General features: G+C 43.9%; 1 protein-coding gene across 5 annotated transcripts in view; it reads left to right on the plus strand.

Annotated features, from left to right (window-relative positions):
- The window catches only part of ELP2 (elongator acetyltransferase complex subunit 2), a 100,824-nt gene extending 89,461 nt beyond the window's left edge, over positions 1-11,363 (plus strand). For all 5 annotated transcript variants that reach the window (XM_039524785.1, XM_039524783.1, XM_039524786.1 and 2 more), the window contains 4 exons: positions 7,278-7,399; positions 8,129-8,271; positions 8,563-8,676; positions 11,060-11,363. In XM_039524785.1, the coding sequence (XP_039380719.1) occupies positions 7,278-7,399; positions 8,129-8,271; positions 8,563-8,676; positions 11,060-11,216 (536 nt within the window). In that variant the 3' untranslated portion in view covers positions 11,217-11,363. The remainder of the gene's footprint in view (positions 1-7,277; positions 7,400-8,128; positions 8,272-8,562; positions 8,677-11,059) is intronic.
- Positions 11,364-13,609: the final 2,246 nt, after the last annotated feature.

Below are 13,609 nucleotides of genomic sequence, written 5' to 3' on the forward strand. Positions count from 1 at the left end.
GCTCAGAGTCTGTTGGCCTTGTGTAGTAGGGCTGTATACCTGTTGGGTATTTCTTGATAAGATTAGCCACTTCCCACCTCTCTGGTGCTTTCTATGCACTCTACAGCAGTGGTTCTCAACCAGGGGTACATGTTCCCTTGGGCATATGCAGAGGTTTTCCGGGAGTATTTCAGCTCATCTAGATATTTGCCTAGTTTTACAACAGGCTACATAGAAATCACCAGTGAAGACAGTACAAACTAAAATTTCATATAGACAATGACTTGTTTATACTGCTGTCTTCTGTACACTGAAATGTCAGTACGATATTTATGTTCCCATTGATTTAGTTTACAATGATATGGTAAGGGTGAGGGAGTGAGCTGTTTGTCAGTAATACTGTGCTGTGACACTTCTGTATTTTTATTCTGGTTTTAAGTGAGGTGAAACTTAGGGGTACGCAAGACAAATCAGACTCCTGAAAGAGGTACAGTAGTCTTGAAAGGTAGAGAGCCACTGCTCTATAGGGTACACTGACTTTACAAACATGGCTCTGTCAGAGGAGAGTTTGATAAGAAGAGATTCATGTGACTTTCAGCCTTGGAAAATCCTGCAAGATCCAACTCCTAGTGGAGTGTGTTTTACTCAGACATCATATACATATGCTGAAAGCTGTTGTAGTTATACCAGCTGTTGATTGGAACATAATTGCTGGTTGTTGGTGTGTAATGTTACTGAGCTCCACAGTATTTTCATAGAGTCAGGCCCTGATCAGGTATGTGTCTGGTAGACCCGCCTGGGAGATATTGGTAACGTTGATCAACTCCTTTGTTAGAGGAGAATTTGATAAGAAGAGATTCTCTTGACTTTCAGCCTTGGAAAATCAAGTCCATTATGACTGGGTGATTGTTGTTTCTTATCTGAGAGGTCCATCCCAGAACATAACATGTTGTCCAGTTTAGTTTTAAAAAGCACTAAAAAATATGCTGCATTGCAGGTTTATGGATTGGATGACCTAGGGTTAGACTCCTACGCGGATACAAAATTTATATCTGCGGATGCGGATATCCACGGATATAAAGTGGATATCCGCAGAGCTGCAGGGCTCTATCAGGAACCACAGCGGCAAAAGCAGCAGCATGTCGGGCCGCCGCTTACAGGAGCCAGCACCCAGCTTGGGCAGCTCCTCCAGTGTGGTTATATCGCCCCCAGTCCTACCCACTGGGATAGGCACTAGGCTTACAGGCAGCTGTCCCTGGTGCAAGCATGTGCAAGCAGCTCATGCTCCTGGACAGGAGACGCAGAGTGATGGCCCGACATGCTGCTGCTTTCACTGATGCGGTTCCTGGTAGAGCCCTGCAGCTCCACGGATATCCACTTTATATCCGCAGATATAAATTTTGTATCTGCGCAGGACTCTACATAGGGGTTTTCTACATCTATAACTTCCGTGAGACAAATTTGGTAGCATAATTATACTTTGTATTTACAAATTTTAATAAGTGTGCTACAAGTAAATGAAATATACAGTGCATTTCAAGGGACAGTACTGAGCCCTATGTTTAAAAACTAAGTCCGTGTCTCCACTACAGAGTTAAGTCGACTTAAGTTATGTCGACGATCATAAGTCGCTTGTGTCTGAAGAGCATGTCCCCAGTTGTTGCTCTTCCATAGATAGGCAGTGTTTTGCATTGTGGGTAGCTATCCCACTGTGCAACTCGCCATCCTCTGTCACCCTGTGCCGCTGGGAATGGATCACGGTGCATCTCGGGGACGTGTTCGCTGTCCCATGATGCAGTTCTTTCCGTCCCATCATTCCATGGGCTTCCTACTTCGTTTCAAGCCATTTTTCAACAGTCCTTGTAAACCGTGCACCTGCCATCTCTGCCTGACATGACTCTTGAGCTACTGACCAGTCTGGTGATGAGCGTTATGAACACAATGCAGCTGGTGCTGCAGTTATTTCATGAGCTGCAAAACAGAGTGTGAATCGGTGATGCATGCCCTGCTGGCTACCATGGAAACAAATAATCCAAGATTGCTGCTGCCATGGTAGACCATTGGTACTGGGCTCAGGAAACAAGCTCTGAATGGTGGGATCACATCGTGATGCATGTATGGGATGACGAGCAGTGGCTGCAGAACTTTCAGGTGCACAAATCCACCGTCCTGAAACAGTGTGTGGAGCTCGCCCCAGCACTGCGGTGCAAGGACACCAGAATGAGAGCTGCCCTCACTGTGGAAAAGCAAGTGGCAGTCACTGTGTGGAAGATGGCAGCTCCATTTGCTACTGGTCAATTGCAAATCAGTTTTGAATGGGAAAGTCCACCGTGGGGGTGGCAGTGATGCAAGTGTGCAGAGTCATTAATGCTATGAAGGACTATAACTCTCGGTAATGTGCAGGAAATAATTGATGGCTTTGAGGCAATGGGATTCCCTAACTGCAGTGGGGCGATAGATGGAACACATCTGAATTTTGGCCCCCTGACCATCTTGCAACAGAGTCTACCAACCGAAAGGGCTACTTCTCCATGGTCTTGCAGGCGCTAGTGACTCACCAGGGCAGTTTCACTGACATCAATGCAGCATGGTCAGGGAAGGTGCATCATGCACGCATCTTTCAGAACACTGGACTGTATAGAAAGCTGCACGCTGGGATTTTCTTTCCAGACCAGAAGATTCCAATGAGGAATGTGGAAATGCCCATAGTGATCCTTGGAAACCCCACCTTACCCCTTGCTCCTGTGGCTCATGAGCAGCAAGGAGCGCTTCAACAACAGGCTCAGCAGGCATCGAATGATTGTTGAATGTGCCTTTGGTCGATTAAAAGGATGCTGGCCGGTTAGGCCTCAGTGAGAAAAATATTCCAATGGTCATTGTGGCCTGCTGTACTCTGCATATTTGTGACGCGAAGGGTGAAAAGTTTCCCAGGGTGGACAACTGGGGCTGATCGTCTGGCTCCTGATTTTGAACAGCCAGAAACAAGGGCAATTAGAGGAGTTTCAGTGGAAGGCTGTTTGAATCAGGGAGGCTTTAAAGGAGCATTTTAACAATGAGCCCCAGTAATGTGTCTTTATGTAATGCACGGGTCGGCAACCTTTCAGAACTGGTGTGCCGAGTCTTCATTTATTCACTCTAATTTAAGGTTTCGCGTGCCGGTAATACATTTTAACATTTTTAGAAGGGCTCTTTCTATAAATCTATAATATATAACTAAACTATTGTTGTATGTAAAGTAAATAAGCTTTTTAAAATGTTTAAGAAGCTTCATTTAAAATTAAATTAAAATGCAGAGCCCCCTGGACTGGTGGCCAGGACGCAGGCAGTGTGAGTGCCACTGAAAATCAGCTCGCGTGCCGCCTTCGGCACCCGTGCCATAGGTTGCCTATCCCTGATGTAATGCATTCGGCCAGGCAATGTTTACTTGTCCCCTTGAATTGCCCCTGTATGCTTGCTTCCTGAGCATTAATTGTACTAAGCAAATATTCCCACCTGTAGCCACTGTGTTTCAATGTTAGCACTGACTGATGTGTGTGTGTGTCACAAATAAAGAGTCATTTCAAAAATTCAAGTTTAATAATAGGACAAAACACAAATTTTTGGTCAAACATGGGACAAATGCAATGAGAAACAGTAGTCTCAAGGTTAGGACTCTCACAGCTGTGTGTAACTCCAGCTTTCATTGGGAAACAAGTCCTTAGGCATTAAGTGCACAGGGTATTGCGAGGGACCGAGAACACATGAGGAATGTGGTAGGGGAGTTTAGGGAGGGCATGGACCGAAGTTCTGTAGTGGTTACAGGGGAAATTGTGCACAGACCTGCTCATAGTGCATGGTAATGAGGGACTTCATCATCTCTGTCAGGCCCTCCAGGAGCTTTATCATCCACTTCTGCCCCTGTGTCCTTTCCAGCTATCCAGCCTCAGTCTTTCATTAATTGACTCCCTCCTTGCTCTTGTTTTGCCATGTGCTGCATCTCTTTACTCCTCCTGGTCCTCCACCTTATCTGATGGAGGTGCTCTGCTGGTGTAGAGGAATGGGTCCGCAAGGGCACATCTGCAGAAGCCAGAGAAACAGTGAACAGAGAGAGTATTGTGTGTGTGTGTGCTTACAGCTATGAATCATAAAAGTTGCACACACCTCTTTTTCACTGTCCCTTGGCTAGCACGCAGATCGGCATGAGTCCCAAATATGATGAGTTTGCAGGGGAGGAGAATGGGCAAGAATTGATAAAGGGTGGTGTGATGGGTTCCCCACAGGGTGCCACCTAGAAATAGGATACCACTGAGCCTTCTGACCCACCAGCCTGGGCTCCCTCTCACACTGTGCTGCTGTGATGAGTTGCAGACCCGCTCCCGGTCCTACACCTCCACCTGCATTCGCATTGGCAGGGACACACCCAGCTGCAGTTACATGCAGGCTGTCTGACCAGTCACTGCATGAACCAACAATAGAGAGGCTACAGCCAAAATAACCTCCAGCTTCCCAGTCTAGGACACCAGAGCTATACCGTCCTGCCCTAGTTAAAACCCCGAACAGTATGAATTTATTATCCAGTTCGCCTCCCTCTCAATGTGAAAAGGAAATGCAACAGCCTTTGCCCCTTGTGCTAAGATTTCCAAGCACTTCTTCAAACTCACTGGTTTAAATAAAGCAAAAAAATGTATTAACTACAAAAGATAGCTTTTAAGTGATGATAAACAGATCAAAGCAGATTACCTAGTAAATAAACAAAAACGCAAACTAAGCTTAACATACTAGAAAGATAGGATTTGATTTAACAATCTGTCACCCTGATTGATGGTACAAGCAGGCTGCAGATTCTCAAGGTACAAGCTGCACCTGCTTTATAGCTTGGAATCCCCAGGTTTTTCAGATACAGGCTAGAAATCCCTTTATCCTGGGTCCAGCATTTCCTCCAGTTCAGTCTTTGTTCCTCAGGTGTTTCCAGGAGTCCTCTTGTGTGGGGAGTGAAGAACACCAGATGATGTCACTCCCTGCGTTATTATAGCTTTAGCATATGGCGGGAACCCTTTGTTCCCAAACTCAGTTTGTTGAAAAACATTGAGATCCCACGATGGAGTCCAGAGTCATGTAGCCTGCTCACATGTTCTTTTATACCTTGCTGAGTCATAGCAGCCATTACTTACAGCTTGTCAAAGTTCCTGTTGCTGGAGCAAAGCTGCGACTGCACAACCTCCTCTCCCCATAAACTCAGTAGATCCAACAGCTCTGGTGTGGTTCATGCAGGAAAGCGTAGCTGTGGAAGGCTGGCATGGTCAGCTGGGAAGATGCTGTGTGAACTGTGCATGCCAAACAAATGGGAAGAGGAATTTAAAATGTCCTGGGCCTTTAAATACCTGTGTACCTTCAGGGCAGCGGAGTTCAAACTGCTGACCAGCGGTCATGACGGGCATTGGGAGACACCTCCTGGAGGCCAATTAGGGCAACATAAGCATGCACATTGTCTATACTGATGCTGCGTCACTCTAACTGGGTCTCAAAAAGCTCTAGTGCTTGTCATGGTGGTTTTATTATGTTGGTGTAGCAGGGGAGTTACATCGGTGGGAGGAGCATTTTAGTGTGTGTATCTCCACTGTTTTGTAGACAAAAGTTGACTTTTGTCGACTAAACTATATAGTGTAGACAAGGCCTAAAGCAACACTATTAGGTTAAAAATCACATTTAAAAACAAACTTTCTTACCTGATAGTACATTAGATTATTAAAACTTAAATTTCCTTTGGTTTTGTCAGATATGAAAATTGGCTGTGTTGATTCTTCTTTATAAGTTAAATATCCCCAGATTTTGATGTTTGATGATATCTCCTATAAATAATCTGCTAAAAGGAAACTCCAGTGGTTGGTGGACTGGTTGTTTTTTGTTTTGTTTTTGGGAGGGGGTGGGGTTAGGATTTTTTTAAACATTGCAGAGAGATTTGGGGGGAGAACAAAAATGTAAATGCAAATTGAAAATAAATTAAAGAAATAAGTACAAATGTCAACGTTTTGTGGCTGTGGAAGGCTCTGAGCTTATTCCACAGAGACTGCCATTTTCCTGTGAAACAGGCAGGAAGCTTTGTTAACAGAAATCGAGTCTTTTCCACTGATTTCAGTCAGAAAAGCAGTCAACTTTGAATGTTGTTTTCAGTTAAGTTTCAGCATCTATTTTAAGGTTTTGTGTGAAAGGAAGGAAAAAATGTTTTGGTGTTTTACTTTGTAGATGAGGTCTAAGATATGAATGAGAAGAAATTCTGCTGTACTTCCCACTTTCTCAAGATTTTTTGCTCATTAACTTCTGAAAGGATGTGTTACTGATGTTTAAGTATGCCAGTCCAATCTAGCGCTAATCTTGCTAGCTTGTTTACAGTACTCCTCTCACTGGAGAAACTTCTTTTGTTTATGTTTGTGTTACTTTAATAAAGCAGTAGGAATAAGATTGGCACATTTAGTTTAAACTCCAAATAGCACACTCTGTTCCAAGTTAAGGATCAGGAGTACTCTGTGGGAGGTGGACGGAAGAGATTCTCTTTTCATGTACAAATCCAGAACCCATCTGTCAACAAAGTACACATCACCAAATCAATTTAAAGTAGAACTACATTTACTGCCATCCCAAGAAATTTAAAGGCCTATTACAATTTAATATTACTGCTTTTTCCATTGCAGTAAACGAGAAAGTTAAACTTAAAACAAAAAATTGTTATCCAAGACTGCATGATTCTAGAAATTTGCAATATCACTGGAGTTTTTTGTAGTAAAGAATGAAGAACTGTTATTGGGTCAGTGACTTTTGCACACATGATAATACAGTGAAAGTTACATTGGTAATACTTTTCAAAGTCACTAAAATGTACTTATTAAGATACTATCAAAAATAAACAGAATGTCATAGAATTAGGCCAAGTAGAATATGAAAGAGTATTCTTATAGACATGGATACATTTTCAGAGTGAGAGAAATGCATGCAGAAGATAAAATTGTTTTTGCTATCATCTGGTGTTATAGCTAACAGTATTATATTGTAATTAGGCTGACTAGTTATATTTATATTGGTCGTTGTTCATATATAATAAATATGAAAGGAATATGGCTTGATCCTTCCTACAAAGTGCTGACTATCCCAGCTCCCGCTAAAGTCACTTGGAGATGAGGGTGGGATTGTACAGGATTATTTCTGTAGCCTTGGTCCCCGTCCCCCCCTTCCCTTTACTGCTTTCAAAGCAAAATAAGAGCAGGTATTTTTTTTACAAAAGATAATCACAAGGATTTTTCTTCTGTTTACTTGTTTTATTCCAGAACCTGTTTTCAGCCTCTTTGCGTACACAGACAAAAACACAGCTGTGCATAGCCGGATAATTTGGTCTTGTGATTGGACCCCAGACAGCAAATATTTCATTACCGGAAGTCGGGACAAAAAGGTAACTATACCTCTACCCCGATATAATGCCACCCGATATAACACGAATTCGGATATAACGCGGTAAAGCAGCACTCCAGGGGGGTGGGGCTGCGCGCTCCAGCAGATCAAATCAAGTTCAATATAACACAGTTTCACCTATAACGCGGTAAGATTTTTTTGGCTCCCGAAGACAGCGTTATATCGAGGTTCAGGTGTAATACAAAAGGAACTAACAAAAAGAACAGCATAAGGTAAGCATTGATTTGAATAAACGTATTTGGATTTAGCAACTGTATCATATGTATGAATAGTGACATGGACGTCATTGAGGCTACTTGGGTGCATAAAGCTAAGCACGTACATAAGCATGTGCAAGATTATGGCCAGTGATTTGCTTTTTTTTATTGTGTATAGCAACAAAAGGAGAACATGCTGTATGTCATTTTGTGCATGTGTTTTTTAATCAAGGTTTCTGTAACTTGATTCATTCCGCACTTACAAGTAGACTTATATTTACCAAATATTGGTGCCAACATCTTTAATAATACCACTCTAACCTCTGTTTTTAAGAAAGATTTAAATTCCTATAAATAGAAGCTGTTGTTTATTTCAGGGGGGGAAAAGAGTTTTGCTCTATCTACCTCCACACCACAATACAAAATTACCGCTATTCCTGATGTGTCCTTAGTTCCTAAGCACAGGTACATAAAAGATAAAAGTGAACAATTGATTCTCTTATTTCTAATAGGTCATTATCTGGGGTGACTGTGGCTCAGCTGGAGCTACTGAAAGCAGTGGGCTAGGTGCAATCGAGCCTTGTTCTTCGATACTGGATGTTGGGGATTCTGTCACTGCAGTCAGTATCAGCCATGTGCTTGCTCCTGATGAAAGGTATTGTTACCTCTGCATTCTGTAATTCATTTGTTGGTTTTTTTTTCTTTTTACCTGAAATTGATATTTGTTTTCCACTTTAGTCAGTACAAGCCTTTTCTAGGTCTGTTGCTTGCTCTCTTTTAACATTATATTTTTGTTTTCATTTACATGTTCTTTTGATGATGATAAAATATTGATTTGAAGAGCAGGTTTCAACATAAAATGTGTATGATTTGGGTAGTGATCATCTTTTTTGAAAATTGTTGATTCAAGCTTTTTAGAAATAACATAATTGTTCCTTCTCAATAGCTACATCATTGCAGTAGGATTAGAGTGTGGGAAGATTAACTTGTACACATGGAAGCAGAGTGAACAGAGACCAGTGTTGACTGATTGGACCAAATGTGTCGAGACTGACAACAGGTATCTTTTTTGGGTGAAGGGGCTCATGAGCAGTTTTCCAGACCTATCCTGTCTCACAAGTGTGGCAAGGTACCTTCTCGGTCTCACCAGCCTCAGCTGTTTTTAGCCTTGGTGAGATGGGCTTGAGTAAAACAGTCCTTCTAGGGTGCATGGGGCGGGGCAGTCCGTTCCTTCTCTCAGCCAGTCTTTTGGGCTTGTTTTTCTTCCCTTATGGGAGGTAATGCAGCCTCCCCTCCTGGTGAGGCTCGCTGTCTTGCTGCTCCTAGCCTATTGGCAGCTTGACTCCTTCTCTCTCTCCTCCCCCCTCTTCTCCCAACAGGGGAGGGTTTAAAAAGGTCTCAGGCAGCCCTTAGTTGGAATCAGCTGATCCTAATTGACCTCAGCTAGCTCCCTCTCAGATGATTCTAATTGATTCTCTGGTAACCCCTTCTCAGCTGAACCTGATTGACCTGTAGTTACTCCTCCTCAGTTGATAGTGAGGAAGGCTTTTTAATCCTCTGGGACTGTTTTCCCCCCACCCCGCAGCTGTCTGTCCTGAGTTTATCACACAAGTCATATGCAAGGAAAGAACTTTCTTTTGAGATCTGGACAGTATTGGAATTCTGAATTAAATTTATTCAGATACACTTTTTTTTTTTTTTTTTGCTGTTTTTATGGTGTATGAAAAGCTCTGGAAGTTTTTTCAGAAAAAGACAATATGCAACCCCTGTAACCACAAGAAATCCTCCAGCAAAACCTGGGAAAGACCAGCATCAGCATTCCTGATGTCTCCAAGGAAGCTTTTTAAAGACAAAAATATTTCAGGCTGCCATTAGATATCAGAGAAAGGCAAAAAAGGGCATAAACCCAGTTTTTAAAAAATCCTTTGATGTCACCTCTAAGGGTAAAATAGGATTGAAGCTTTTAAAAATGTTTTTTTAAAAAATCACTCTTAAAATGTGGAGAGGAGTAGGAAGTGAGAGAAGGCGTGGTGATTCCTAGCTCTGTATTCATTGGGAGTTGGTGCAGGGCTATAGCCGTTCCAGAAAGGCCCCAGACAGGGTATGACTTTCTAATAGTTGTTCCCAAGTCATAGTCATACTTTAACACCAATTCTTCAGTTCATTTAATTTGGCCCAATTAACTTTTTAGTTTAAATTCAACATCCCAATCATCACTGTTGTCAGGAAACATTGTAGATAGAACAAGCAGTTTTATATGGCACCTTCCATACAGAAAGCCAACCCAAAAGGATTAGCACATTAGAACATACATACTGGTACTGTAATGACTTAGTGGGCACATACAACAATCATTATAAAGCTGGTCAGGAACATTTCATTGAACCAAAACGTTTCACAGAGAGATCCGTTTCCACAAAACTTTTGTTCAGAGAGATCCTGTAATTGGGTGGGTAGAGGATTGGCCTGGGATGTCAGAGACCCAGGTTAAAGCACCCTGCTCTGCCTGATTTGGAGTGATTTGGGATGAAAAACTACTGTGAATCTGGCAGAGCAGGGACTTGAACCTAGGTCTTCCACAGCCCAAACTGATATCCTGACCACCTGGCTAGAGAGAGAGAGATACTCACAGACACATCAGTTTTGTGTGAAAATGTTTCAAAAGGTTTGGTTTTCATTCCAATATGGAATGGAAAATTTTGAAACCACAAAAGTGGTAATGAAAACATCCTCCAGCTCTAAGTCATTATGTTCCTAAGCACTAGCTTATGCATTGCATCCTGTTTTAAGAAGTAAGAAAAAATTACTCAATATACTGGAATTATACTCAACTCTTTATCTTGGGGGCCTGGACATGATCATCAGTCAGAAACCTTAGACTGATATCTTCGGTAAATGACAGCAGTATTTTAGAGTACACTACAGGAAGGGAAGCTACAGTGTTTCTCTGAATTTGTAACTAGAAATTATAGATGAACTCCAGTCAGAGCCGTGCATTAGAATCACCCTCCACCACCACCATACATTGAGGAAATTGGGATTCACATTTGGATCTGCAGATGAACATTGTGACTTTGGCTTATGTATACTTAGTCAGTTTGAAAGATGCATCAAACAATGTTCTAGCATTTAGTCAGCAGTGTCATTTCTGAGCAAGTGAGATGCTTAACCTGAAACTAATGTGAAACTTGAAATTGATAGCAGTTTTAATTATTGACAAGTGAGAGGATAAAATGTCATTAGTGTTGTTAATAACCCTAGAAATTCTGGAGTGTTTAATACCTTCAGGTCATGACAAGTCAATTTTTCTCAGCTGGTAGCACTGAAAGGGAGTGCACTAATTAGATAAATGATGATATTTAAACTCAGAAGTCCAGCTGAGTTTGACATTTTGAAGTTGGTGTATGCATTCTTTTTTTCAATGTCTTCCGTCTTCATTGCAGCCAAAGTCACACTCTTGCTGTCAAACGGCTATGCTGGAGAAATCGGGTGGGCAGAACTGGACATAATGACCAAGACAACAGTGAATGGTTGCAGCTTGCAAGTTGTGGAGCAGATCACTGTGTAAAGATACTAAATGTTAACAGGTGTGCTCTTTAGATAAGGCAGCAGACCCAGCTGAGCCAAATGAATCTGTATTTTAGTTTGTTTAACCATTTAATTTTTAAACTCCATTTTCTGTTGTGAAAACAGGAATGTCTGACCAGTGTATTGATCTAATTTATTAAAGTATCTTGAATAATAGCACCTTGTATGTCTTGAAGTGTGAATTATTATCTTATCCAGCAGTATTAGGAAGTTTCAAATACATTGGGTGTTCCAGCTAGTAAATATTTTGGAGTGTGTGAAATAGATGGGGGTTTCCACTTTATATAGAAATGATGGCAAGGAGATGATGTTTCTCCACTCTGCATGGAGATAGAAGTACCGATTTCTCTGCTTATCCATCATCCAGTTGAGAGGGAAGGAACTGTTTGTGTTTGGGCTTCAAATGAAGTATCAAAACATTTCAAACTTATTACAGTAACTACCCATTTATCGTTGTAGTTCTGTTCCTGAAAAATGCTACTTTAAGCAAAACGATGTTAAGCGAATCCAATTTCCCCATAAGAATTAGTGTAAATAGTGGGGGTTAGGTTCCAGGGAAACACACACACGTTTTAAACAAACAATTTAATACTGTACACAGCAGTGATTATTGTGAAGCTTGGTTGAGGTGGTGAAGTCAGAGGATGGGATATTTCCCAGGGAATGCCTTATAGTTAAATGATGAACGAGCACTCGGCTGAGCCCTCAAGGGTTAACACCGGGATCTCAAACTCAATTTACCTTAGGACCAGTGCCAGCCCTCAAATCCTCCCAGCAGGCCAATAATGTCACTCATGCTGCCCAGAACCCATCCCCCAATCTGCCTAAGGCCCTGGGATGAAGTTTGGGTGCTAGGTGCAGGCTCTGGGCTGGGACAGTGGGTGGGGTTGCAAGCTGTGGGAGGGGGTGGATGGGAAGCGGGTGCAGGCTCTGGGAGGGAGTTTGGGGCTGGGAGGTGTGGGGTGCAGGCTCTGGGAGGGAGTTGGAGGGCCCACTTACCTGGAGCTCCAAGGTGGGGCAGGCCAGGGGCCTCTGCGCGCTGCTGCCCCAAGGCACTGCACCTGCAGCTTCTCATTGGCCGCAGGGGCGCTCAGGGTGGGGGCAGCACACAGAGGCACAGCCCTGCCCTGTCCCAGGACCGCAGGGAGGGGCCAGCAGACACATGGAGCGAGCAGGCAGAAACCATTGAAAATTGCCCGGGGGCCACGCCAAGGGAGAGACCCGGCCACAAAATTGCTGGAGCCCCGCAGGCCACATTGGGGAGGTTCTCAGGCCACAGATGGCCCGCGGGCCGGGAGTTTGAGACCCCTGGATTAACACGTTGTTAATGTAGCTCACACGTTACAAGGCATAGGCACCGTCTTCCCCACCTTCCCATGGGTGCCCGACCTCCCCCTGCCCCAGCCCCACCCCCACTCCACCCCTTCCCTGCCCCTATTCCAACCCCTTCCTCACAGTCTCCACCCCCTCCCTGCCAATATTCCAACTTCTTCCCCAAATCCCCGCCCTGGCCCTGCCTCTTCCCCGCTTCCTCTCCTGAGCATGCCGTATTTCCGCTCCTCCCCCTCCCTCCCAGAGTGTGCTAATGCTGCCAAACAGCTGTTTGGTGGCGGCCAGGCAGGAAGCGCTGGGAGGTAGGCAGAGGAGCGGGGATGCGGCACGCTCGCGGGGGGGGGGAGAAGTTGGGGAGGGGGAGCTTGGCTGCCGGTGTGTGCAGAGCACCCACTAATTTTTCCCTGGAGCACCCATGGAGTTGGTGCCTATGCTACAAGGCAGCACAAATGGAGGGAGGAGACACAATAGATGCATGGCAGTGGCTGCAAACATTCCCTGTGGAAACTGAATCTGATGATGAACCCACACTGTCCCACTGGACCGCACCATTCTCTCCACTTTCTCTCTCTCTCTCTGTGTGTGTGTGTGTGTGTGTGTGTGTGTGTGATGCGCATTACCCCTTTAAGTACACTGCCTTTTAAGTAGATCAGCAAGTTAAATCAGCAGCTGCTGCCAGCAAGCTCCCTCCGTCCTGAGCCCTGTTGTGTCCGTCCCCCCTCCCCCGCTCTGTGGACATGGGGTACAGGGGGAGGGGGACAGCCTGACATCATCAGCCTCCTGCCCCACGCCCCCTCCAGCTTTAAAATAATAGTTATGCCTGGGACTTCAACTCCTCTATCCATTCAATAACAGCCAGGAAATACTTTTCCCACTGGGCACTATTTTTGAAGTGTATTATACAGCATATAGTATTTCAGGATATTAGAGAGACCAGGTGGGTGAGGTTGTATCTCTTATTGGACCAGCTTTTGTTGGTGAGAGAGACGAACTTCTGCGCTTATACAGAGCTCTGCTTCAGGCCTGGGAAACAAAGGCCAGGTCTACAGTACAACTTACATCAGCGCAGCTGC

Source organism: Mauremys reevesii, linkage group 2 (assembly GCF_016161935.1).
Source record: "Mauremys reevesii isolate NIE-2019 linkage group 2, ASM1616193v1, whole genome shotgun sequence".
NCBI classification, from domain to species: Eukaryota; Metazoa; Chordata; order Testudines; family Geoemydidae; genus Mauremys; species Mauremys reevesii.